This window comes from Carcharhinus amblyrhynchos, chromosome 2, assembly GCF_965287045.1.
Source record: "Carcharhinus amblyrhynchos chromosome 2, sCarAmb.v2.hapA, whole genome shotgun sequence".
In the NCBI taxonomy this organism is placed as follows: domain Eukaryota; kingdom Metazoa; phylum Chordata; class Chondrichthyes; order Carcharhiniformes; family Carcharhinidae; genus Carcharhinus; species Carcharhinus amblyrhynchos.
Window position 1 is genome coordinate 50,011,275 of NC_137325.1, and position 27,536 is coordinate 50,038,810.

Below are 27,536 nucleotides of genomic sequence, written 5' to 3' on the forward strand. Positions count from 1 at the left end.
ATGACGCTCACAGCAACATTTTGTCTGTTTCCGAAAGCATCCCAACTAGCCAGATTGAACATCTGTACTGGCTAATTTGACTCATGATTTGACCATACATAAGAACATAAGAACATAAGAAATAGGAGCAGCAGTAGGCCATCTAGCCCTTCGAGCCTGCCCCGCCATTCAATAAGATCATGGCTGATCTGTCACTGCTCAGTTCCACTTTCCCGCTTTCTCCCCATAACCCTTAATCCCCTCTCTTATCAAAAACCCATCAACCTGCGTCTTAAAAATATTTAGCGAGGCAGCCTCCACCACTTCAACGGGCAGAGAATTCCAGAGATTCACCACCCTTTGAGTGAAGAAATTCCTCCTCAACTCCGTTCTAAACCGCCCCCCCTTTTATCTTGAGGCTGCGCCCCCTAGTCCTACTGTCTTTTTTGAGCGGGAAGAGTCTCTCCACCTCTATCCTATCCATCCCATTCATCATCTTATACGTCTCAATGAGATCTCCCCTCATTCTTCTAAACTCTAACGAGTACAAGCCCAGTTTATTCAGCCTCTCCTCATAGCTCAACCCCCTCAACTCCGGTATCAGCCTAGTAAACCTCCTCTGCACTCTCTCCAAGGCCAAAATATCTTTGCGCAGGTGTGGCGCCCAAAACTGCACACAGTACTCCAGCTGCGGCCTCACCAATGCCCTATACAGCTGCAGCAAGACCTCCCTACTCTTATATTCAATCCCCCTCGCTATGAAGGCCAGCATCCCATTCGCCTTCCTGACCACCTGCTGCACCTGCAAGCTGGGTTTTTGCGACTCATGCACAAGGACCCCGAGGTCCCTCCGCACCGTCGCCTGCTGCAGTTTTTCGCCCCGTAAGTAATAGTCCTTCCAACCATTCTTCCTACCAAAGTGGACCACCTCATACTTGCCAACATTAAATTCCATTTGCCAGTTCCTGGCCCATTCGCCCAGCCTATCTAGATCCTTCTGCAGACTCTCCACACCCTCCGCACAATTTGCCGTTCCCCCAATCTTGGTGTCATCAGCAAATTTCGACACCCTACACTCGGTTCCCTCCTCCAGATCATCTATATAAATGGTAAAAAGCTGAGGCCCCAGCACCGACCCCTGGGGCACTCCACTAGTCACCATCCGCCAATCCGAATAGCACCCGTTGACCCCCACTCTCTGCCTCCTATTTGACAACCAATCCTCTATCCACGCTAACACCCTACCCCCAACTCCATGTCCCTCGACCTTCTGCAATAACCTCTTGTGAGGTACTTTGTCAAACGCCTTCTGAAAATCTAGAAAGACCACATCCACCGGCTCTCCTCTATCCACCGCCCTAGACACATCCTCATTCAACCTGTTAGAATATCACTCACCAAAGGAGATTTGAACAGTTGCAAGTTTACTTAAAGAGTCAGTCACTCATCTTGCAGAGAAGGTGATTTAGGCAAACACACAATATTGCAAAGATTCTGGACAGAAGCTCAAGCAAACTCCGCTGTAGGAATGTAATCTTCCTTGCCTAATTTTGCTCTAGTTGCTGTTTTGAGGTGTTCCTTTACATCCAGGCATACAAGCATAATAAAAAGAAAATCTTTCTCTGCCTTTTGAAAATTACAACTCAGCTCCTTTGATTGTTTACAACCACATCCTGTCTATTAAGAAAGACCAGACCAAAGTGCTTCCTGATTTGTAGTTAGTTAGATGATCCCATCTGAGGCAGCAACTGGGGTCTAGGTTGTGAAGAGTATCAGGGCTCTTCTAATTACTGTACAGTAGCTCTCACCAGAAGTTGCATTTTTGACTTGATTCTTCAAACATGACAAACAATCACTTGAGTGATGTACAAGAGGACATGGGAAGCCAATGAATCCACACCACAGCAAGAGTCTGAAAATTGGTCAACCTTTCTCAGATCTGTGTGACATTTAAGGGATAGTTCTACAAAATCATGATGCCTCAGTTGCCAAGAGATAATATTAAGAATTCAGATGTGCACTCTCCACAAGTTTCCATCCATAATGGAATGTAATTATATAAAATTACTACTTTAATTTCCTCCCTGTAGTACATGAGAGAGACATAACAACTGCAATTTAACAGATTTGTACCACTATTACCCAGGAATTGTCAGGGATATTTTCTCATTGACTGCCTATCTACTTGGTATATCTATACAGATGATGCAGAACTTTGTTTTTAAAACTCTGGAATAAATTCGCGAATTGTTGATCATGGCCACAGAAATTTGCTTGCGAGAAGGTTGCATTTCAGCAAATTGGTTGCATAGGTCAGTCATGATCATACTCAATGTCAGAGCAGGCTCAAAGAGCTAAATAAGAACATTATAAACAAGAGCAAATTCTCAACATCTACCCTGTCAATCCCCTTTAGGATCATCTACGTTTCAATTAGATCACCTCTCATTCTCCTAAACTCCAGAGGGTACAGGCCCAATTTAACCCAGCCTCTCATCAGAGGAACTGCCTCAGTTTCCAAGGATTACTCTGGTGAAACTTTGCACCACCTACAATGCAAGTTATCCTTCCTTTAAATATGAAATTCAAAACTTTACACCAGCAGACCGCCCCGCCCCCTCACCACCATCGGTTCCCCACAGCTGAGGTGGCTCAGCTGTTTGTTGGGTCTTTCACTCTTACTGCAGTCGATGGCAATTTTTATTCCTTATCTGTGCTACCGTTGAGGAATCCACAGTGGGGATTGACTTCAGTGAAACCGGAAGATCCCACTGACGGGAAGGGATGGAGAATTTGCTCAATATTCCTGAAGTAGTTAGAGCAAAGCTTTGTATAATTGTGGCAAGATTTCTTTATTCTTATACTCCAATTCTCTTGCAATAAAGGTCAACGTGCCAATTGCTTTGCTGATTCCTGCCCGAAAGGCCGGCAGCAGAGGCGCTGAGCAGGCCACTCATCACGCATGTGTCAAAACAAAGATTGGCGCATGCCCTGGCTGCCGGCCTCCCAACAGCTGGCCAGCCCAATCGCTGACCAGCCCCATGACCCTGCAATGGTCCTCTCACCCCACCATAGCCTGATCTCTGGTCTCCCGGGATACGTCCAAGCCAGCATTGACTGTCCTCCCCACCCCTGGCAACCTTGCACCCTCTTTAACCTCCAAGCAGGTTGTCCACCCACCCCCCACCCCACCCCAGTGGCCAGCCCTGATCATTGGACTCCTATCCTCCCTACCAGGTCCCAACTGCAGAGTGGCAGCAGGATCCCCCCACCCCCACCAATCGCTCCCCAGAGCCCTGCCCAGGCTTCATCCCATTAGGCCCCATCCCCTTGGCTCTATCCTATGCCCGATGGGCAGTGCCAAGGTGCCCTCTATGCATTGGCACTTTGCCCCTTGGGTAGTGCCAGAAGGCCCAGGCTGGCACTGCCAAGGTGCCAATGCCAAAGGAACACCCCTGGTGCCCACTCTCTGGTGAGCCTCAATCACGCCGCCTTCACTCCAGCAGGGTTTGCCTGTCAGCTCCCCATAAGTTGGAGTGAAATACTCCTGGCAGGAGGGGAGATGCCAGCGGGCCCGGAGATTTCAGTCACTGGCCCACTAATGCTGTTGAAATGATATTTAAATTAAGGAGTTCATATTTTATATAGCTCTGCACTGATTTTTAAAATAAAAGCAAATTATTGTGCATGTTGGAATCAGAAACAAAAGCAGAAAATGCTGGAAAATCATAGCAGAAAAGTTAGCGCTGTTCTCATTCCATAAATGTCAAACCTGTTGAGATTTTCCTGCATTTTCTGTTTTTGTGTTGATGATATGCCTATTCAGGTGAGGGTTCCAGCCAGTAGGACTTAAGAACAAGTGTAGGCCATTCCACCTGTCAGGTGTGCTCCGCCATTCAATTTGATCATGACCAATCATCTACTTCAACTCCACTTTGCAGTATTATCCCCAAATTCCTTGGTGTCATTGCTGTGAGCATTATTACCAAAATAATTTGAGAATTAAAAGTAAAAGGCTAAATCACCTCAAGGTATATCATCATAGACTTGTACCTCAATAGGGAAGGAAAATTTTTTTATATACTTGAAAGGCGTAAAAAATGTCACACTTGACTTTTTATTCAGATTGCTCTCATTTCATAAAGAAGATCAGCTCTGATATTTGAAAAATGCATTATCTTCTTGAAAGAATTTGTTGATTGTTTTCTCTAGGCTTTATGCACCTCGCTCTATGAATTATTCTATAATGAAGTCAAAGTTTGTATTAATTTATGGAAGTATGGATTGAAGATTTTGGACCTCCAAATTAATTATTTTTTTAAATGCAATGGATAATCCGCATGGGAACAGAAGTGTAAAAAAGATAGTTAAAAATTAAGTGAAAAAAGCTGCTATTAAAAATGAATTACTTGACTATTCTGTACAACAATGTACAATGTCTACTAAAATAGTGAATAGGCCTTAATAGGTGAGTGGGATCAAATATATTAGGGATTAGTGTAGTATAATGACAGAAAAGTGAGAACTGGGAATTAAACAGGGTATTACATACAGGGCATAACATATTTGCAAAATAATAGGGAAAAGGTGATGGGGAAGAAGTGGTGGGGTATATGGAGTAAAGGCGATTGTTAGAAAAACATGGCCATCATTTTTAATTAGTTAATTAGTTAATAGAATAAGTTAATTAGTAATAGAAGTTAATTTGTAATAGAATCCAAATGGACAAAGATAAACAATAATAAAGGGTGGGATTTTCTAGCTCTTCTCGCTAGTAGGATCTTTTGGTCCTGCTAAGGTGATCCCCTGCAGCAAGTTCCTTTGCAGCGGGACAGGTGAACCACACAAAATGCAGTAGATATTGCTGAGACCAGAAGATCCTATCGGCAGCCAATGACAAACCTCTTCCACCGCCAGTAAACACGCTGCAGGTGGCGGGGTGAAAAATCCAGCACAAAGGATCAATCATACTAATCGGTTTAGTCTGCAGATTAAGTGGAGGAAGAAATATGCAGACAAATTAAGAGAATAATTAATAAGTATAAAATATTAATCATGGAGTATTTCAACTAAACCAAAATTAATCAGCGAAAAGCGGATATAGGGAAAAAGTGAATTAAATTTCCACAGGACGGGTAGATCTGACATTGGATCCTATAAAGTAAAATGAAATAGAGCAGATACAAGATGGAAGACTGACATCTAGAAACCATTGACCATAGTACCACAGTTTAGGATAGAAGTTGAAAAGGACATAGACATGAAAAATAACACGATAAAATACAGGAGGAAAGCTGACTTTACAGTTTGTCTTTCATCTCCAGTTATACCATCTCTGAACTCTTGTTGTCTATGCAACTTTCCAGCTTCCTTGTTCCTGTTTCCACTAAACTCACTTCCCTTCTTACTCCCGTATTGCTATTGGGTCTTTCTCTCTACAGATACTGAAGCCCTCACATTTAAATCTGTCATCACTGATCACTCCATCTTTAAAAACTACTGCCCCATCTCCAACTTTTTTCTGTCAATCCCCTTGAACATGTTAACCTCCCAGATCTATTCACATCTTTCGCAAAATTCTACATTTAAGATACTCCAACCAGGTTTTGACTCCTGTCACAGTACTAAAATGGTTCTCATCAAAAATCACAAACAACATCAAAAAGTGACAAAGGAAAACTAACATCCTTATCACAGCCCAGGGGCGCAGTGATTAGTACTGCTCCTCACAGCACCAGTGATCCAGGTTCGATTTCCAGCTTTGGTCACTGTTGTGTGCAGTTTGCACATTCTCCCCGTGTCCGTGTGGGTTTCCTCTGGGTGCTCTGGTTTCCTCCCACAGTCCAAAGATGTGCACATTAGGTTGATTGGCCATGCTAAATTGCCCCTTAGTGTCAGGGGGATTAGAAGAGTAATTATGTGGAGTTACGGGGTAGGGCCCAAGTGGGATTGTTGTCAGACTTGATGGATTAAATGGCCTCTTTGTACGCTGGGAAATTCGATTATCTTATTCTTCTCATTCTCTCCATGGTCTTTCCTGTTGGTAAACACACCTTCACTCCTCCTCTCTCCACTGTTCAGTTGGATTGTCCTACACACATTTGGTTCCCTTCCTATCTCATTAATCAGACCCACTGAATCATCTACGGTGTTTTCTTTTCCTCTCCTGAACCATTACCTCTGCTGCCTCCAGAGGATCTATCTTTGATACTCTCCTATTTCTCTCTGGTGGTGGGGTTGGGGGAGCAGGTGCAGGGGGGAAGGAGGCAGATGATTCGTTGCCACTCTGTGTGTGATCACCACCACTCTGCGTGTGATCAGGGGGTCCGCTAACATTCCTTGTGTGATCGGTGGGGGGGTGGGGGCAGGGGGATCCACTGCCACTCTGCGTGTGATCGGTAGGAGGGAAAGGGGTGGTCTGCTGCCATTCTGCATGTGATCAGTGGAGGGGATCCCCTGCCACTCTGCGTGTAATCGGCGAGGTGGAAAGGAGGGTGGTCCACTGCCAGTCTGCATGTGATTGGTAGGGGAAAAGGATAGGAGGGGCTCGCGATCGGTCTGGGTGGCAGGGGGTTGTGGGGTTAAGAGAGTCAGTTATGTTGAAGGGGTGGGGCAATGTCTATGGGGGCCAGGGGGTAATCGTTACTCAACCCTAGAGCAATGTGGCAGAGGAGCGTTTCTCTTTTTTTCTGCACGTGTTCAGTTGGAGGCGCCGATTGGAGCTGCAGTGTTTCGGGCATGTTAAGATCTGCCCACAGTCTTCTGCAGCGCAATTCAGAATCGCTGCTATTTTTTCAGGCAGAGTGCATATGGAGGCACCTGAAAACAGGCCGAAAAGTCAGATCTGAAACACTCCCAGTTTCAAGTCCGTCCAGCACTTAGAATTAGAATGGTGAAATAGGGCAACTGTCTTCAGTCCAAACTCTGTTCTCTAGCCATCAATTCCATCCCTATATCTGGGAACTGTCTGAGGCGGAATCATACGTTTTCAATCTCAATGTCGCAGTTGATTGCCTGATGAATTTCTGATCACATGGCATGTCTCCTTACACTTTTATAACAGTGCCCAATTCTGGGTCTGCTTCTGATAACTTCATCCGTGCCTTTGATTATTCCAATCCACTTCTGATTGGCATCCCACTTTCAATCATCCATAACTCAAGGTCATCCAAAGCTCTGCTGCTCTTGTCCTAACTTACATCAAGTTCCATTTGCTCATTACCTTACTGTGCTACCAGCATATTTCCACCAGGCAAGAGGCCTCAAATTTCTCCCAATTACTGGAAATTTGACAGTTAATTCTCCAAATCTGCGCTGTTATTGAGCAAAACTTTGCACTTTCTCTGTACTCCCAAATCACTAAATATAATTGTACAGATATTAAAACTTGCAGGCATTGCTGTAAATAAATGTTATTGCTTTAATTTTATTTTATCTAGATCATGGCCAATGTCATCATTTTCATCTGTGGAAATCTGGCAGGAGCCTATCACAAGCACCTGATGGACCTGGCCCTACAGCAGACATATCAAGACACATGCAATTGCATTAAGTCACGTATCAAGCTAGAATTTGAAAAGCGTCAACAGGTAAATATTTATATTTCATATATTAATGTTCCATGTTTTGAACCACAGCAGTGCTTTTCAGTTGAGAAATTTAACATGGGAATGGAGCTAACACCAATCCAAGCAAACTGATCTTGATTAGTTTATCGTATCCCTAGAGCCCCTTAGTAATACTTATTTTTAAATATTGTAGGGAATTTGAACTTGACAAGGAATGAACAGAGACTAGTCAACTATTAACAAGTGGGAAGAATTTATTCAGTATGCAAATATAAAGCTTTATAAAACCAGGCTCAGACAAGATTTACTTCCCATTTTAAGCATGGATGTGGTGCACCGTAGGATATGTAATGTTGTCTTCTCTTTCTTGTAGCTTCAGCTTTATCCTTGCTATGAAGCTGTCATTCATAATGGTCTCCTTTTCTGCTGTAGCAATGATTTTTAGCTGCCACTTTTTAAGGGCCAGAGTGCCCTTTCTTACCCAGTGATTGGATTTCAGCTGCATGATCGTCCATGTTTGGTTTCCCACGTGCATGACGATTTGCGATTGGTTCTTAGAGCACATTATTGTATTGTGATGGGCTCTACCGGTTTGTGTCCAAACTTGTCCAGAACCTGTCCAGACAGAGCCCCTCCACTTGGCATTCTGTACATACACATTGGTCACAAAACTTCATTGTTTCAGTTTCAGAGTTATACTGATACAGGGATATGTCCCTAGTCACATACGCGCTTCTCATGTCAGGAGTTCACCAAACCAACACAGCGTCAAGCAAGCGTTAAATTGGAAACATTTATAAAAAATTGAAAAAACATTTATGCAAAACCAATTTTCCTAAGTGCATCAACCTTGATAATCTTGATTCTCAGTTGGAAGATTGTTTGTTCAAACCGCATTAGAGAAATGAGCAGCAACCTAGTTTATTGAAGAATCAAAGAACTTCTGCATGGGGCCAAGCTTCCACTGAAATTCCCCCCGCCTATCTCTGAACTACCACCTACTTTCTTTTCCTAGTCCCCATGTTCTCCAATATCATACATTGTTCTATCTCTTCAAGCGCTGACCACCATCTCCTTTTAACCTTCCCCTGAAAGAAAACAATGCTTGACTCTACTGTTCTTGCAAACCACTATCCCATCTCCAACTTTGTTCGACCAGAGAGGAGCGATTTGTGGCGGGAGTGTTAAGGGTAAGCAATTGACTTTTTTTCTTAGTTTTTCACGGGTTTCTCTTTTATTCCAAGTTTTTTAACGGTAAAGCGGAAGTAGGCCGCGGGGTGACCTGGGAAGGATTCGTCAGCATGCGAGATTTAAAAAGCAGGCCGCACTATACAGCAGGCAGTATCGGTAGCGGGCAGCGAAGTGAGCAGGTAGCAGAGTGAAGGCTGAAAGGCTTTGGCTAAACATTCTTAGGTGGAAATGGGTGAGTCAGGGTAGGTTTAATTCCTAGTTTCTTTTCCTGTAGAATTTGAAGAAAAGGGGAATTATGAGCGTGAGGCCAGTTTGTTGTTCTCGGTGTCGGATGTGGGAGGTCCTGGAGTCTCTTGGCCTCTCAGACATCCATATCTGCGGCAGGTGCAACGAGTTACGGCTCCTAAGGGATCGCGTTAGGGAACTGGAGCTGCAGCTCAATGACTTTTGTCTGGTCAGAGAGAGCGAGGAGGTGATAGATAGGAGCTACAGGCAGTTGGTCACACCGGGGCCACGGGAGGCAGGCAAGTGGGTCATGGTCAGGAAGGGGAAAGGTCAGGAGAGTGCCCCAGTGGCTGTGCCCCTTAACAAAAAGTGTTCCTGTTTGAGTAATATTGAGGGGGTCAGCCTACGTGGTGGAAGCAGCAGTAGCCATGCCTTCGGCACAGAGTCTGGCCCTGTAGCTCAGAAGGGTAGGGAAAGGAGGAGGAGGGCAGTAGTGATAGGAGACTCTGAACTCTACAGTGAGGGGGTCGGACAAGTGATTTTGTGGAGGCAGTTGTGAAACTGGGATGGTAGTTTGCCTCCCTGGTGCTGGGATCCAGGATGTTTCAGATCGCACCCAAGATATCCTGAAGTGGGAGGGAGAGGAGCCAGAGGTCATGATACATATTGGTACCAATGACATAGATAGGAATAGGGAAGGGGTCTTGAAAAGAGAATATAGGGAGTTAGGTAGGTAGTTGAGAAGAAGGACCACAAAGGTAGTAATCTCAGGATTGCTGCCTGTGCCATGCGACAGTGAGAGTAGAAATGGAATGAGGTGGAGGATAAATGCATGGCTGAGGGATTGGAGCAGGGGGCAGGGATTCAGGTCTTTAGATCATTGGGACCTCTTTAGGGGCAGGTGTGACCTGTACAAAAAGGACGGGTTGCACTTGAATCCCGGGGGGACCAATATCCTGGCGGGGAGTTTGCTAAGGCTATGGTGGAGAGTTTAAACTAGAATGGTTGGGGGGTGGGGATCAGATTGAAGTGACTGGGAGAGAGGAGGTTAGCTCACAAATTGTGAAAGCTTGTTGACAGTGTGAGAGGGAAGATAGGCAGGTGATGGAGAAGAGGAGCACTCAGACCGAAGGAGTGTTGTGAAGAAAGTGGATGAGCTTAGAGCATGGATCACTACTTGGAAATATAATGTGGTGGCCATTACAGAGACTTGGATGACTCAAGGACAGGTCTGGATACTTCAAGTGCCAGGTTTCAGATGTTTCAGAAGGGACAGGGAGGGAGGCAAAAGAGGTGGGGGAGTGGCACTGTTGATCAGAGATAGTGTCAAGGCTGCTGAAAAGATGGATGCCATGGAGAGATTGTCTACAGAGTCTCTGTGGATGGAGGTTCGCAACAGGAAGGGGTAATTAACTTTACTGGGTGTTTTCTATAGGTCACCCAATAATGACAAGGATGTTGAAGAGCAGATAGGGAAACAGATCCTGGGAAGGTGTAATAATAACAGAGTTGTTGTGATGGGAGATTTTAATTTCCCAAATATTGATTGGAATCTCCCTAGAGTAAGGGGTTTAGATGGGGGGGAAGCTTGTTCGATGTGTTCAGGAGGGCTTCCTGGCACAATATTGGATAAGCCTACAAGAGGAGAAGCTGCACTTGATTTGGTATTGGGAAATGAACCTGGACAAGTGTCAGATCTCTCAGTGGGAGAGCATTTTAGGATAGTGATCATAACTCTTATCTCCTTTACATTAGCATTGGAGAGAGATAGGATCAAACAAGCTAGAAAAGTGTTTATTTGGAGTAAGGGGAATTATGAGGCTATCAGGCAGGAAATTAGAGGCTTAAATTGGAAAGAGGTTTTCTCAGGGAAATGTACAGAAGAAATGTGGCAAATTTTCAGGGAATATGGAGTTCTGCATAGTAACGTTCCAAAGAGACAGGGAATTTATGATAGGTTACAGAAACTGTGGTGCACAAAAGCTGTAATGAATTTAGTCAAGAAGAAAAGAAAAGCTTACAAAAGGTTCAGGGAGCTAGGTAATGTTAGAGATCTATAAGAGTATATGGCTAGTAGGGAGGATCTTAAGAAGGAAATTAGGAGAGCCAGAAGGGGTCATGAGAAGGCCTTGGCAGGCAGGATTAAGGAAAACCCCAAGGCATTCTAGAAGTACGTGAAGAGCAAGAGGATAATACGCGAAGGAATAGGATCTATCAGATGTGATGATGGGAAAGTTTGTATGGAACCGGTAGAAATAGCAGAGGTACTCAATGAATACTTTACTTCAGTATGCACAGTGGAAAAGGGCCTTGGTAGTTGTACTGCAGACTTGCAGCAGACTGAAAACCTTGAGCATATAGATATTAAGAAAGAGGATGTGCTGGAGCATTTGAAGAGCATCAAGTTGGATAAGTCGCCGGGACCGGATGGGATGTACCCCAGGCTACTGTGGGAGATGAGGGAGGTGATTGCTGAGCCTCTAGCGATGATCTTTGCATCATCAATGGAGACAGGAGAAGTTCCGGAGGATTGGAGGATTGTAGATGTGGTGGTTCCTTTATTCAAGAAAGGGAGTAGAGATAGCCCAGGAAATTATAGACCAGTGGGTCTAACCTCAGTGGTTGGTAAATTGATGGAAAAGGTCCTGAGAGGCAGGATTTATAAACATTTGGAGAGGTATAGTATGATCAAGAATAATCAGCATGGCTTTGTCAAAGGCAGATCATGCCTTACGAGCCTGATTGAATTTTTTGAGGTTGTGTCCAAACACATTGATGAAGGAAGAGTGGGTAGATGTAGTATATATGGACTTCAGCAAGGCATTTGATAAGGTGCCCCATGCAAGGCTTATTGAGAAAGTGAAGGGGCGTGGGATCCAAGGAGACATTGCTTTGTGGATTCAGAACTGGCTTGCCCACAGAAAGCAAAGAGCGGTTGTAGATGGGTTTTCTTCTGCATGGAGGTCGGTCACCAGTGGAGTGCCCCAGGGATCTGTTTTGGGACCCTTGCTCTTTGTGATTTTTATAAATGACCTGGATGAGGAAATGGAGGAATGGGTTGGTAAGTTTTCTGACGACACAAAGATCGGAGGTGTTGTGGATAGTGTGGAGGGATGTCAGAAGTTGCAGCGAGACTTTGATAGGATGCACGACTGGGCGGAGAAGTGGCAGATGGAGTTCAACCCAGATAAGTGTGTGGTGATTCATTTTGGCAGGTCAAATAGGATGACAGAATATATTAAGAGTAAGACTCTTGACAGTGTGGGAGATCAGAAGGATCTTGGGGTCTGGGTTCACAGGACGTTCAAAGCAGCTTCACAGGTTGACGCTGTGGTTAAGAAGGCGTATGGTGTACTGGCATTCATCAATCGAAGAATTGAGTTTAAGAATCGGGAGATAATATTGCAGCTATATAAGATCCTGGTCAGACCCCACTTGGAGTACTGTGCTCAGTTCTGGTCACCTCATTACAGAAAGGATGTGGAAACTGTAGAAAGGGTGCAGAGGAGATTTGCAAGGATGTTGCCTGGATTGGGTGGCATGCCTTATGAGGATAGGTTGAGTAAGCTAGGTCTTTTCTCCCTGCAGAGACGAAGGATGAGGGGTGACCTGATAGAGGTGTTTAAATGTTGAGCGGTATTGATCGAGTGGATGTTCAGAGGCTTTTTCCCAAGGCTGAAATGGTTGCCACAGGAGGACACAGGTTTAAGGTGCTGGGGAGTAGGTACAGAGGAGATGTCAGGGGTAAGTTTTTCACTCAGAGGGTGGTGGGTGCGTGGAATCAGCTGCTGTTGGTGGTGGTGGAGGCGGATTTGATAGGGTCTTTTAAGAGACTTTTGGATAAGTACATGGAACTTGGTAAGTTAGAGGGTTATAGGTATGTCCCTAGTCAGTAGGGACATGCTTGGCACAACTTGCGTGCCGAAAGGCCTGTTTTGTGCTGAAGCTTTTCTATGTCTCTATGTTTCCCTTTCTCCTCCAAAGTCCTTGAACTGTAATTGCCTTTCGAAGCCTTTCTGTGTACTCCCATGTTTGAATACCTGCAACTGTACTGAAAAACCTCTTATCAAAGTCACTAAACACATGATTATGATAAAAGTAACTTGTGTCAATATTTGCATTTATGTAATCAGATATGCAATCCAAGAGAGGCATCAAGACTGCATGAAAACACACAGTGATTTCTACCTTTTGTTTACAAGTAAGATTCAGTAGAATGGAGTAAGTGTTTTAACCCATGGGGTTAAATAGTACAATTTTGGTAAATATTCATTCATTTCCTGGTCTGATCTTGTGTTGCGTTTTAGTGAGGCAAATACCACATTTAACTGAGGAAAGCGTTAGCGTCAATCCAAAATCAGCTTGAACTTCAACAAATTGACCTAGAAGTACAGAAAAGTGTAATTTGATGACTAGAAAATTTACATATCGTGTATGTAATTACATTGAGTGCATCTTCATGAAAATTCTTTGAATGTAGACAGTAAAACTTTGGCAGAAGAAATATCATGATTTCAAGTTTTACTCATGCATTTGTTCTCTTATAATCCATTTAGGGCAATCCTATTTCCCTTATTGTTGCTGAGTAATTAAAGTTGGCATTGGTAAATGAAGATTAATACTGAAGCAAAGGATGTTAATTTGCTTCATTCATATCAATTGGCCAGATGCTGGAGTTGGACATCTCACAGTATACCCTATTAGTTAGATCTGTTTATGCATGTTTAGGATTTTAAATTTTTGCCCATTAATTTGCTGCAAATAAAAACTGATGCATGTTGTCAGGATTTTGGTGAACGATGGTGCAAATTGTACAATTCCTTAACTGATGAGATTAAAGAGTTGAGAAATGACTGTCTTTATTTAAAGTTGTTGACCCTTCATTTAAGTCATTGAGAGAGATTGGATAGGTTTGGGTTGCTTTTGTTGGAGCAGAGAAGACTGAGGGGCAACCTGATTGAGGTGTACAAGATTATGAGGGGCATGGACAGAGTGCATAGAGAACAGCTGTTTCCCATAGTTGAAGGGTCAGTCCAACGTGACATAGCTTCAAGGTGTGGAGCAGGAGGTTTAGGAGGGATATGAGGAAAAGCTTTTTTGCGCAGAAGGTGGTGACAATCTGGAATGTGCTACCCAGGAGGGTGGTAGAGACAGATTGCCTCACATCCTTTAAAAAGTATCTGGATGGGCATCTGGCATGTCATAACATTCAAGGCTATGGACCAAATGCTGCTTGATGGGATTAGGTGGGAGTTCAGGAATTTCTTGCATGTCAGTGCAGACTCGATGTTTTGAAGGGTCTCTTCTGTGCTGTATGATTTTATAAAACAAACAGAGGATGATAATTGTCAAATCAGATGCAGGATCAGAAATAAATTCCACACTTGGTGCCCAATTTTACCATTGCGTCGCACCTGTTTTTATGTGCGAAACATGAGGTCTTTAATGCCCATGTTCGCTCAGATGCCCACTGTACCGAGGCGTAGGAATAGCAACGACTCGATTTGTGTACAAAATGGATGCAATGGCAGTTTAAATGCATTTGCATGCATTAAATTGAATTAATGAACTGCCTGCTCAACTATATCAGCATTTCTCCTTTACCATTGTGTTTGCGCGTCCAGATTCGGCGCAAAATAGACACACTCAGCAAAGATCTGTTTCGGGCATTCCAGCTGCTGAAGAGGTGAGTTCAGCACTTTCCACGCCTCTCTCACTCAGGTTGGTGGTGGGGGTGGGGGATGGGGGCAGGCCAGATCCATCTCGGGTGGATGGGGTGGAGGGGAGGGCAGATCGCTCTTTGGTGGAGTGGGGGAGGGGGGAAGGCGGCCCGATCATTCTCTGGTGGGGAGGGGGAGGCGGGTCAGATGAATCTCTGGTGTTGCCTTGATTACTTTTGGAGCAAATATTTATGCAATGCGGGGGAGTCTAAAAATCAAAAGTTATCCATAGCATTCATGCCAGTACATCAGAAAAATAATTCTGGTCCCACCCAAAGTGGTCTCACAGCCCTGATGACCTCCAGCTTGCTATCCTCCCAATCCCCCCAGGATTCCCTGACCCAAGGATACGACCCAACTCCCACTGACCTGCCAGCATCCTGTGTGCCTGAGCTGCCCCCCCCCCCCCAACATGCAGATCTAACCACAACCACATACACAACACCTCCCCCCCCACCCACCTCCACTCCCCACAGACCTATCCTGACCCACGCAGCCATCGATTCTGCATCCCACCCCCATCTCCATCAACAAGTCTGACCTTTCAGGCAGTGAGTTCCAGATTTCTTCTGAAAATATTTCTCCTCTTTTTCCCTCCACTCCTTTATATCTGTGCCCCAGATTACTAGTTTCTGCTAGGGGAAATGCTCCTTCTCGTGCACTCTATCAAGGCCCCTCAATTAAACCTCTTCAGAGCCTGCTCTGTTCCAAAGGTAACAATCACAATCTTGGCTTATGAAATCTTGCTTCATTCTTAAAATTCTCCATTACTAACAACATGCTGATAAATCATCTCCCATGCAACCACATCCTTCCATAATGTGGTGACAGAACTGTGCACCGTTCTCCAGCTTAAATGTGACCTAATTCATGTTTCATACAGTTCTAGTAGATACCACTTGCTGTATCTTGACAAAACCTCCAATAACTGTTCTTAACCATCTTACCCACTTGCCATGCTCTCTTCAGGAATCTGTGGACATGCATTCCAAGGTCCCTCTGTTGCTCTATACTTCAAAGCATGCCACCATTTATTGTGTGTTCTCTGTCCTGTATATCCCTCGTCCCCCATATTGCTTCACATTTCTGCAGATGGAATTCCACTTACCACTTTTCTGTCCTCTGACCAGTCCATTAATATCTTCCAGCAATCTACAGTTTTATTCCTCACCATGAAACACTGTATCATCTGCAAACTTCTCAATCCTTTCCTCTACCGTTTAATTCTTAGTTATTGATATAGATCACAAAAACAAGTGACCTGGTAGCGAACCCTGTGGAACCCCACAAAAAGTAGTTTTCCAGTTATAAAAACTCTCATTGATCATTATGTTTCACTTCCTGCCATTAGGCCAATTTTGAATCCAACTTGTCTTTGGACTGCTTCATCTCTTAACTTTTTTCTAAACAGTCTGCCATGTGGCAAATTGTCAAAATCCTAGCATTTGCTGATAAAACAAACACATAAAACCCCATTGACTCTTCCTGTTACCTCCTCAGGACAGTTCAGCCATGTTGGTCAGAGATGAACTTCCCTCAATAAATCTGTGCTGACTCTGATTTATTGTTCATTGCCTTTCAAAATGACAATTCATGTTATTGATCAAAAATTTCTCCAACAGTTTTCCCAACATTAAAGTTAAGTTGATTGGCCTGTAATTACTCAGGTTATCCACCTCTCTTTTTTTAAACAATTGGTTAAACTGTTTTTGTCTTCCAGTCCTCTGGCATCACACAAAACGATAGTCTAAACCTCGGCTATTTCCTCTTTTGCTTGCCTTAGCAACGAGGCTTAAAAGCTTAAACAAAGGCTTAAGTGATTTATTCATCTTTAAAGATACTGGATGGAATTTTAAGTGCCCGCTGCTTTTTCAGCGGGATTTTTGAAATGAATCTCCTACACTCTGTGCATCAGCCCTAGCATGAATCATGATAAAAATCAGGGGGTGGGGCCTATTCCCTTGGGCCAGGGGACCAGGCTGATATTGCCAGGCTGGCGATGGCCATGGGGCATTCCTCCCTTACCCCAGCCTTTCGGGGGCATCCATGGCCCACTTTCACTCCAGCAGGGTCGAGCCGCCAATCCCCCCCACTAGTGCGGAGCTACTGTAAACCCCACAGGAGTGAAACACTCCAGGTGGGGTGGGGGGGAGAGGGGAGGTTGGAGGGAGCGGTGAGATGCTAGTGGGCTTGGAGATTCCGGTCGCAGGTCCGCTAATGGGATGCAAATCCCGATTTAAATAATTTATTGAGCTCCATGCCAATTTCTAATGCAGAGCGGATGACGCTGGAAATCCGGCAGCAGAAGACCCTGGTGCCCAGCAGGAAGCTTGCTACACAGCCTTCACTGATGTCTCCACAGTGGGCTGGGAGAATCACTCCCAATAATATTTCTTCTCTCAATGTGTTTATACCATCCAATATTTCACATTCCTCCTCCTTACTAAACGTCATCTGCGTCATCTTTCTCTTTTGTCTTGACTGGTGAAAAGTATCAATTAAGAATCCTGTCCACATCTTTTGTCTTCACGTACAAGTTATTGTTTTGGTTTCTTTGGTCTTACTGTTATACTACCCATAACAATCACTAACTAAAGAAAGGTATTTGAATTGACGAACCTAAAGGAATTGCATTAAAATATTCAAGAGATTCATTTTAATTTGTTTATGGGGTATGGATATCACTGGTTAGGCCAGAACATACTGCTGTTTCTTGTACTGCTGTAGTCCATGTGTTGTAGGAACACACACAGTGCTGTCAGCATTAAGTTTTAAGACTTTTACTGTAACAAACTAAAAGCAACAATAACTAAATACTATTTTAATAGACAATTTATACTCTAAACTACAGAAAAGTTAACCCTTGCTCATGCTTTAATGTGACCGATAACCCCCACACCTTGGATATTTGTTATGGCGCACTCTCCAGGTAATTATGATCCTTATAGGAAACAGCCTACAGTTGCTGTCAGCTTTCAATGGGTTCATATTTTATCAAGAAGTAATTTTGAGCAATCGTCCAAAGATACTTCCCTCAGTTTTTAAAGAATTTCCAAATTCACCAACAGCAGAAAAGCCTGCTCCAATGATTCTTTGCCCTGACAATACAACAATCTCCACACCTCACCATATCCCCAGTCACCAAGCCAAAGTGCCCTGATTCCTTATTTGGCCATGGGGTGCAAATCCTTGACCCAAAATCACCTCTGTCCCATACTCAGCTTAAATAGCTGGCAGAGAACCTGTAGCTTCTTCCCTCTGTTGGCTATACTAACTGCAGTCAATTTCCTCTTTCTCCTTTTCCTCTTCTGTCCAAAAGCTAGAGACTCAAAATCCATTCATTTTTAGCACAACCGCCATTGCTTTATTCCAGGTGTTTTTGCGTGTTGCTCAGCAATTCACTTGAATTGGCTCCTCTTGTCCCCAGAGCAACCATGCCACTCAAACTGATTGTCAGACAAAATCTAGAGCAGGTTACATGATCCCGTTCATTACCCATTTTAATTTTAATTAAACAGACAGTATAGAAGATAATCTCATAAAACCTTTCATTCATCACAACTGGTCTTTCATTAGTTATCCCCTTGCTTAATATATATTTCTAAAAGACTTTTGTTTTCCTTGATCCTAATTGCCAATATTTATGTGTCTTCTCTTTTCTTTTCTGATTTCTTTTTTCTAAATTCACCTCTTCATTTTTGATGCATTTTGGAACAATTGGTGGAATTTTTCCATTTTTGCTCAGAATTCTGGCTAAGACGGGAAAACAAGTGTGCAACTCGCCGTCTGCAGTCGGCTTTTCTCGCCAAATTTCTCCCAGAGCCAGCACTTCACGAAATAAAAGTAGAGGTGTGGCCCACACCATCAGTCTGGCGGGTTGGGGCCGGAAAAAGCTGGTAACACTGAGATCCTGAGAATGGGGCATCATTTTTAAATGGCACCCCCATCCCTGATTTTAAAAAAAGTGGATGTCTCTCCCCCAACATGCACAGAGACACCACCCCCACCTCCCCCCCTGCCGACATATGCACGTGGGCAACCTCAAACACTCCCCCCAGATATGAGGAATTCCACCCCCCCCCCCCCCCCGTGCCTCCTGGCACTGACAGAGGAGTGCCAAGGGGCAGTACCAGGCTAATGCTGGCCTGTTCCTCTCCTCGCAGGGACTTAGCTGTCCGCCCCTGGTGAGTTCCCTTTGCCTGTTTTACATTTTTATACACCAGTCACATAAGCAATGGGGGATTTCCTAATGTGGAGGGATGATGTGATGAGGAAGCTCCTGACAATTATATTTAAGTGCATTAAAATTAAATTTACGACCTTCCAGGTTGTGACACTGGCAGAGGGTATGGAAAATTAAGAACATAAGAACATAAGCAATAGGAGCAGGAGTAGGCCATCTAGCCCTTCGAGCCTGCCCTGCCATTCAATAAGATCATGGCTGATCTGAAGTGGATCAGTTCCACTTTCCCGTTTTCTCCCCATAACCCTTAATTCCCTTGTCTTTCAGAAACCTATCTACCCGTGACTTAAATATATTTAGCGAGGTTGCCTCCACCACTTCAACGGGCAGAGAATTCCAGAGAGTCACCACCCTTTGAGTGAAGAAGTTCCTCCTCAACTCTGATCTAAACTGCCCCCCCCCCTTATCTTGAGGCTGTGTCCTCTAGTCCTGCTATCCTTTCTAAGCGGGAAGAATCTCTCTACCTCTACCCTATCCATCCCCTTCATTATCTTATATGTCTCTATAAGATCCCCCCTCATCCTTCTAAACTCCAACGAGTACAGACCCAGTCTATTTAGTCTCTCTTCATAGGCCAACCCTCTCATCTCCCCTATCAGCCTAGTGAACCTCCTCTGCAATCCCTCCAAGGCCACCCACAGGCTTCTGCAGTGTGATTCAGAATTGCTGCTATTTTTTTCAGACAAAGTGTATGGGGGGGCACCAGAGAACGGGTTTAAAAGTCAAATCTGAAACACTCCTAGATTCAAGTCCGCACAGCACTTCGAATCAAAATGATACAATCGGGTCTCAAGTCTCTGTGAGCAAGACTCCTTTAAAAATGAGGCGTGGAAGCTCCATCTCCAGCTTCTTGAGTGTTAAATGGCTGAGGACAACCAGTATCAGCTGGGATGTGTTTCCCACTGACTCTTTGGGAGGAGTGAGAAAGCCTGTGATTTGAAAAACTCTGCCCTTAGGGTAACTGAAATCTCCTACCACTACTTTCCAATTGTTTCTTACTTCTCAGCAATTTATCTTCATATTTGCTCTTCTATTTCCCTCTGATTGTTTGGGGATCTATAGTACACTCTCAGCAGTGTAATTGCCTCTTTATTATTGCTCAATCCAGTCCGTATGGCCTATTTTGATCTTCCTAATTTAACAGCCTTCCTCACAGCTGTGACTGATTCTTTAACTAATATTATGACACACTCTACATTTTGGTATTCCCTTCCTTATTCCATCAAAAATTCCAGGAACCAGGAATGTTGAGATACTTTGTTGCCCATCTTTATTCTATGTTTCAATAATAAATATAATGTTAGAATTCCAAGTGTCTCTCTGTGCCTTCAACTCATCTGCCTTGTTCTCTACACTACTTGCATTGAAGTATTTGCCACCAATCTCAAAACAACTAATTTATTTTCAATTTTCTAGCCTTTGTTTTTCTCCACTTTCCAAACTGAATAATTTTTTACCTTCCATTTTTAATTTTGCCTCTTTCCCTTTTGAATGTATGTGCAAACCTGAATTTTCATGCAGATGGAGAGGCTGTCTGCCATAACAAAATTGTGTAGGATGTTGGAATCCATAAGTTCCACCCCAAACGCTTCCTCCACCATTTTGGCTTGTGGTGGTGTGGGGTGACAGTTTGGGATGGACAAGGATAAGTTGTACTTTGTGCATCTGTGGTTCATGGTAGCAGATGCACATATTAAAATGCAACTGCCTTTAGCCAGATGAAATTTTCAGCTAGTGGCTGAAACACAATTTATGCACTTTAACCCTATCAGAACAAAGTCTAAATTGAGTGGAGTACTTCAAAGAGGTAGGGTACCTGAGTACCAGTTTGATAGGTCCAGGGACACCTTTGGGAGAAGTAAAGTGCGCTTCGAGAGAAGTAATATTCCCTTTTGGAGAGGTGAGTTGCCATTTGTGATGGTTAAAAGCAGACATGAATGTGTGTAAAAAACGTAAAAACTTAGCATAACTATCAAGCTTATTAAAACTGTCAAAGGAACTGTCAAAAGAACTCTCAATAGGTGAGTCAGGCATTCAAAGGAATTGCCAAGCCAAACAAAAGATTTAAATCTCCTGGACTTTTAAAACATCTTTGGATTTAAAAGATATTATTGCTTGCTATTTGATTCTGTTTATTGACATTACCCCATGGGCTACCAATACAGGATTATTCTGCTTCATTGATTTCACAATCTAGCAGTTTGTTTGGGGTACCTGTCAGTTCACAATCTGATTGAGAACTCCAAGTGTTCAAAAAGTCTTTGTTCTGGGATTGTATATGTAAATACCAGCTATTTTTGGAGGTTAAGAATGAATTTAAATGTTGTGAATGGGGTTTTAACAATTAGAGATTTCTTAAAATCATAAATTAATTAATGGACACGTAGAACTTTAGTTAATTTCTGCTCAGCATGGTCCTGAGTTCTCATGGGGAATACTGAGTGGGTGGTATGGACGGTGTAAGAGCAGTGGGTGGTGGATGGGGGCATGGGTTGGTATGAGTTGGCACTAAGTAGGCATAGGGGCTGTAACAGGTCAAGAGGATGGAGACCATACATTGGCATGGAGGTTATGAGCAGCCATGGTGAAATAGGTTCACATGGATAAGTCATGAGGAGTGTGTGGGAGGTGAGCGGGTGTGAGGTGGTAAGGGCTAGAGGGCTTTTTTTTATTTGTTTAGTTAGCTGGGGCAAAATACCAGATCACTAAGACCAACCTTTCACCAAGTCTGCCTCTGCACCTGGCAGTGGCCATTCTGCCTCTGGAATGTTTCTGGAGTTGGTAGGCCTGAGTCCCCAAAGTCCCCAGAGCTCCACACTTCCAGAACAAAAATCTAATCATTTGGGTGTTTTGCCAGGAATCAGTTCATGGAAATAAGAATTCTCCAAACTGTGAACTCCTGATCTTGGAGTGAAAATTTAGAGCTCTGATTCAAAACCCTTGCCAAGCTTCCAAAAAACAACAGCAAAACCTCCCACTATAATGTTTGTCCCATTCCTGTTGAGTTGCAGCCCAATGTTCTTTCCCTACTAGAATCAGCCCCAGTATCCCAGGAATCTAAAGACCCACATGCTGCAAAATTGTTGTTTGGAGTATTTGTTTCTGCAATGAACTGGTGATGGCAGTAATTCTATGAAGTGAAAAGTCCCAAAAAAGAAAACACCAATATCACACTTTTCAAATTTCTCTGCTGTGTATTTGCATCAACTTCACTTTTGTTTTTTTGTGAATTTAATACGGCTGTGTCTGATAAGGTTTCCTTTTTATCAGCAAAGCTCATTTTCAAAGCCATGATGGTGGTACAAATTCTTTTGACCATCAAATGTTTTCCATTTGCCTGCTCCAAGCACAATTGCAACATATTTCACTGATGCGTGAAAACCGAACAAACTCAAAAATGTACAGCTTTCTCACTGGATTCAGCTGCAGCATTGCAGATTAAATTCGAGGAATGACTGGAGCATGAGATAAATAATGCTAAGTGGCTTGCCTGGTTCATTCTTGCTTTCAGACCTTTATATTTTCCTGTCATATATTCAGCATTATCAACACTCTGCCCATGACAATTTTAGTGTCCAAACCTAAATTTGCAATAATTTCCAAAATAATTGTCTCCAGGCACTCCAAAGTGTGGGATTGTAGCTGGTCTAAAGAAAGAAATCACTCTACAACTTCACTATCACTGGTCACATAGCTTAAAATTAACATTATTTGGTTCATATTATTCATATCTAATGTTGAATCAATTATTATGGAATAATATTTAGCATCTTTTACATCATTAGTGAACTGGTTTCTGAGGCACTCTGCCATTACAGTGATGAGGTCATCCTAGGTTGGATGCGTTAAAAAGTTGGTCTTCCCTCAGCCAAAACATTTGATAGTTGTCAAATGCTCTTTGAGGAGCTCAACAGGTTCACTGAGTTTTCAAAGCAGGCTAAATAATTAACTCTTCCGAGTTGACAGTGATGACAGACCATGTCTTAAAGGTGATCCCAAAGAAGTCAGCAGTTTGACTGTGGCAACAACACATCTTAGCATTTCCTTTCAGTACGAAATTTCCTTTCCAAACTGAGCCAATAACTCAGAATCAATTCTTCCAGATAATTTACATCTTCGAACAAACGCACACACACATGGCTTTAATATGAGCTTTGGAAATTTCATAATCAGTAAGATCTCTTCCAGTATTTCTTCTGTTAGAGAACCCATCAACAAATATTTGTTTCCCTTTACCAAGGTCAGGGAATTTATTTGCAAACATAATTGTAGACTGCCTTAGTGGTTTCTGAAAAAGAAATAACCAATTTCTAATTTATTTCATCCCATTTCTCTTAATCTTCAGAAAATGGGACCTAGAATCATATAGTCCCTACACTGCAGAATGAAAGGCTATTCAATCCATCGAGCCTGCACCGACAACCATCCCACCCAGACTCTACTCAGTTATGCCATGTATTTATTCTGATAATCCCCCTGACACTAAGGGGCAATTAACCATGGCTAATCCACCTAACCTGAACATCTATGGATTGTTGGAGGAAACTGAGTACCCAGAGGAAACCCACGCAGACATGGGGAGAGTGTGCAAACGCCACACAGACAGTCACCCAAGGTTTTCATTGAACCTGGTTCCCTGGTGCTGTGAGGCAACAGTGTTAATTCCTGTGCCCCAAAAAAAGCTTTTAACCTGCTTTCGGTCTTCAACCTCAAACTCTTTTCTCAAATTTTCCCCTTTACTTATGCTTATTGGTTTATTTAGTACGAAATATTCTATTATACCCAGTGAAACAGATTTTGACAACAAGGCAAATCTTCAGGGTAGGTTTCTTCCCTTACTTCAACAGAAGGATCAGCAATAACTTTTAGTTCTATTGCCATTCCAGAGTCCACTTCTTGTTTAACTTTTTCAGGCGATGTGAAAACTCCAGAAACCAGCAAATTGAAATCATCAGATAATTCACCCTTACTTTTGGTGGATGAGGATGAATGTTCAGTTTGTGCGCTGCTCAATACTTCAAACTGTTTAAAGTGAAATGACAAATTGTCGTCTTGCCTAGCTTCGTCCTTTTGCCTCATCTTCCATTTTCTGTGTTTTTGACTGCCAGATTGATACTGTCGCTTCATATTGCTAAAGAAACTGATCTTCATTTTAATGAAGTGTCTGAAAGAGTGGACATTTGAACAGTCAATCATACATTTTTATCAGCTTCAATTCAAGCTCTGCCAAAATTCATCTTTTAACTATGAAGCTGTGATTCTGGATTTTGAACAACCCTTGCTCTATTCTTCTCCAGCCCATTCCCTCTCACAAACTCTCCCTCCTTCCAAAATGTAATCCAGTCCTCACACACAGTCCATCCCTGCAACTCTGCAAAACTTGCTAGTGCCCTCACACATTCTCCGTCCCCCACAACCTCACATTCTTACTTCCTATTCCCCATCCCTCACACTATCCCACTCTCACAGTCTCACTCACTTTGCTCACCTGGGGATTTCAAGGCAGCCTTTTGCCACACTTGTTGTCTTCTCTTGGCTAAGACTTGATTTGGGGCATCTTGTTTCACTGTTGCTGGCCTGCCCTGGGTCGAGTCACAAACCCCTGCTTGTCTCGCCTGCTCGGTGCTGACCTTACCTAATGGTGGCTTTATTTCAGTGCCTCACTGTGGCTGGCTTCTGGCTTTAAGAACATAAGAACATAAGAAATAGGAGCAGGAGTAGGCCATCTAGCCCTTCGAGCCTGCCCCGCCATTCAATAAGATCATGGCTGATCTGTCGCTGCTCAGTTCCGCTTTCCGGCTTTCTCCCCATAACCCTTAATCCCCTCTCTTATCAAAAACCCATCAACCCGCGTCTTAAAAATATTTAGCGAGGCAGCCTCCACCACTTCAACGGGCAGAGAATTCCAGAGATTCACCACCCTTTGAGTGAAGAAGTTCCTCCTCAACTCCGTTCTAAACCGCCCCCCTTTTATCTTGAGGCTGTGCCCCCTAGTCCTACTGTCTTTTTTGAGCGGGAAGAGTCTCTCCACCTCTATCCTATCCATCCCATTCATCATCTTATACGTCTCAATGAGATCTCCCCTCGTTCTTCTAAACTCTAACGAGTACAAGCCCAGTTTATTCAGCCTCTCCTCATAGCTCAACCCCCTCAACTCCGGCATCAGCCTAGTAAACCTCCTCTGCACTCCCTCCAAGGCCAAAATATCTTTGCGCAGGTGCGGCGCCCAAAACTGCACACAGTACTCCAGCTGCGGCCTCACCAATGCCCTATACAGCTGCAGCAAGACCTCCCTACTTTTATATTCAATCCCCCTCGCTATGAAAGCCAGCATCCCATTCGCCTTCCTGACCACCTGCTGCACCTGCAAGCTGGGTTTTTGCGACTCATGCACAAGGACCCCGAGGTCCCTCTGCACCGTCGCCTGCTGCAGTTTTTCGCCACGTAAGTAATAGTCCTTCCTACCATTCTTCCTACCAAAGTGGACCACCTCACACTTGCCAACATTAAATTCCATTTGCCATTTCCTGGCCCATTCGCCCAGCCTATCTAGATCCTTCTGCAGACTCTCCACACCCTCCGCACAATTTGCCGTTCCCCCAATCTTGGTGTCATCAGCAAATTTCGACACCCTACACTCGGTTCCCTCCTCCAGATCATCTATATAAATGGTAAAAAGCTGAGGCCCCAGCACCGACCCCTGGGGCACTCCACTAGTCACCATCCGCCAATCCGAATAGCACCCGTTGACCCCCCCTCTCTGCCTCCTATTTGACAACCAATCCTCTATCCACGCTAACACCCTACCCCCAACTCCATGTCCCTCGACCTTCTGCAATAACCTCTTGTGAGGTACTTTGTCAAACGCCTTCTGAAAATCTAGAAAGACCACATCCATCGGCTCTCCTCTATCCACCGCCCTAGACACATCCTCATAGAATTCCAGTAAATTTGTCAGACACGACTTCCCTTTAATGAAACCGTGCTGCGTCTGCTCTATCAAGCAATTCCCTTCAAGATGCCTCGCAATTTCCTCCTTAATGACAGATTCTAACATTTTACCTACCACAGACGTTAAACTAACCGGCCTATAATTCCCCGCCTTTTGCCTGGCACCCTTCTTAAACAACGGCGTAACATTAGCTGTTTTCCAATCTTCCGGCACTTCCCCGGAATCCAGCGACGTCTGGAAAATAACCACCAAGGCATCCACTATCACCTCCGCCATTTCTTTCAGAACCCTCGGATGCATTCCATCCGGTCCTGGCGACTTGTCCACAATCAGCCCCTCCAGTCTGTCGAGCACCGCCTCTCTAGTAACAGTAATGTCATTAAGACCCTCCAGTCCTACCACCTTTCCATCGCTAACACCCGGCAAATTATTCACGTCCTCCTCCGTGAAGACAGAAACAAAAAAGTTATTCAATACCTTAGCCATATCCTCATCCCCTACCACTAGGTCCCCTTTCTCATCCTCTAAAGGACCAACATTCACCCTAGCCAGCCTCTTCCTTTTTATATATTTATAAAAACTCTTGCTATCCTTTTTTATATTAAGCGCTAGCCCAGCTTCATAGTTTCTCCTACCCTTCTTTATCAACTTCTTTGTCAATCTTTGTTGACATTTAAACCTCTCCCAATCCTCTTCTCGCCCACTACTCTTAGCTACTCTAAATTCCTCCGCTTTTAATTTAACACTTTCCTTCACCTCCTTTGTTATCCACGGCTTATTACCTCTCTTCCTTCTATCCTTTTTGACCATCGGAATAAAAATTTGATTTGGAATGTGTATTTTGTGGCTGTTTTCATTTTTACATTGTGACCAAGTCCAAAGATGTGTGAGTTAGGTTGATTGGCCATGCTAAAAATTGTCCCTTAATGTCCTGAGATGTGTAGGTTAAAGGGATTAGTGAGTAAAATATGTAGGGATATGGGGGTAGGGCCTGAGTGGGATTGTGGTTGGTGCAGACTCGATGGGCCGATTGGCCTTATTCTGTCTGTAGGGTTTCTATGATTTCTGCATACCTTGATGATCCATTATAGCGGCAAGCAAAACTGTTCCCTACTGGAACTAGAATTGTTTTCACTGACATCGCAGTTGGGTGAGTCAGTCACGCACAGTGTGGTCTGAAAATAATATTATTGGTTTACTTCCCTCCCTCTTTCTCCTCTTCATCTGCCTCTTCCTGCTTCTCTTCCTATTCCTTCTCACTGGCCACCATACAGCTGGTGCGAAAAGCTGTGCCCACCTGATGGGTGAGGTTGTGCATCATACAGCAGACTACCATGAGTCTTGACACCTGTACTTATTTTTTGCAGGGTTCTTCTACAGTAGTCTCTACAGTGGACATACTGTTCAAGCACTCCAGCTCTATTACATTTTATGTGGCAGTGTCACTTTTCTCACATGTATGCTGCGCCAGTGATGTCATGATGTCTTGAGCCTCGTCATCAAAGGATAACCCTTATTACTGAGTAGCCACCCTCTGGTTTGTCACACTGACTCAAATGGTACAGGAGACCACTTCCAATGAAATAATTGTGACTGCTGTCAGGATACCAGGCATTGAGCTACACGATACAATGCACATTGTCACACATCAGGTCGAT

The 27,536-nt window shown here is 43.8% G+C and overlaps 1 protein-coding gene across 5 annotated transcripts in view; it reads left to right on the top strand.

Moving 5' to 3' along the window:
• The window catches only part of adcy2b (adenylate cyclase 2b (brain)), a 668,382-nt gene that overhangs the window by 460,492 nt on the left and 180,354 nt on the right, over positions 1-27,536 (top strand). For all 5 annotated transcript variants that reach the window (XR_013888839.1, XM_080205342.1, XM_080205332.1 and 2 more), the window contains exon 5: positions 7,419-7,568. Coding sequence is in view for 4 of the 5 variants with exons in the window: in XM_080205342.1 (XP_080061468.1) it covers positions 7,419-7,568 (150 nt within the window). In the remaining variant the exon portion in view is untranslated. The remainder of the gene's footprint in view (positions 1-7,418; positions 7,569-27,536) is intronic.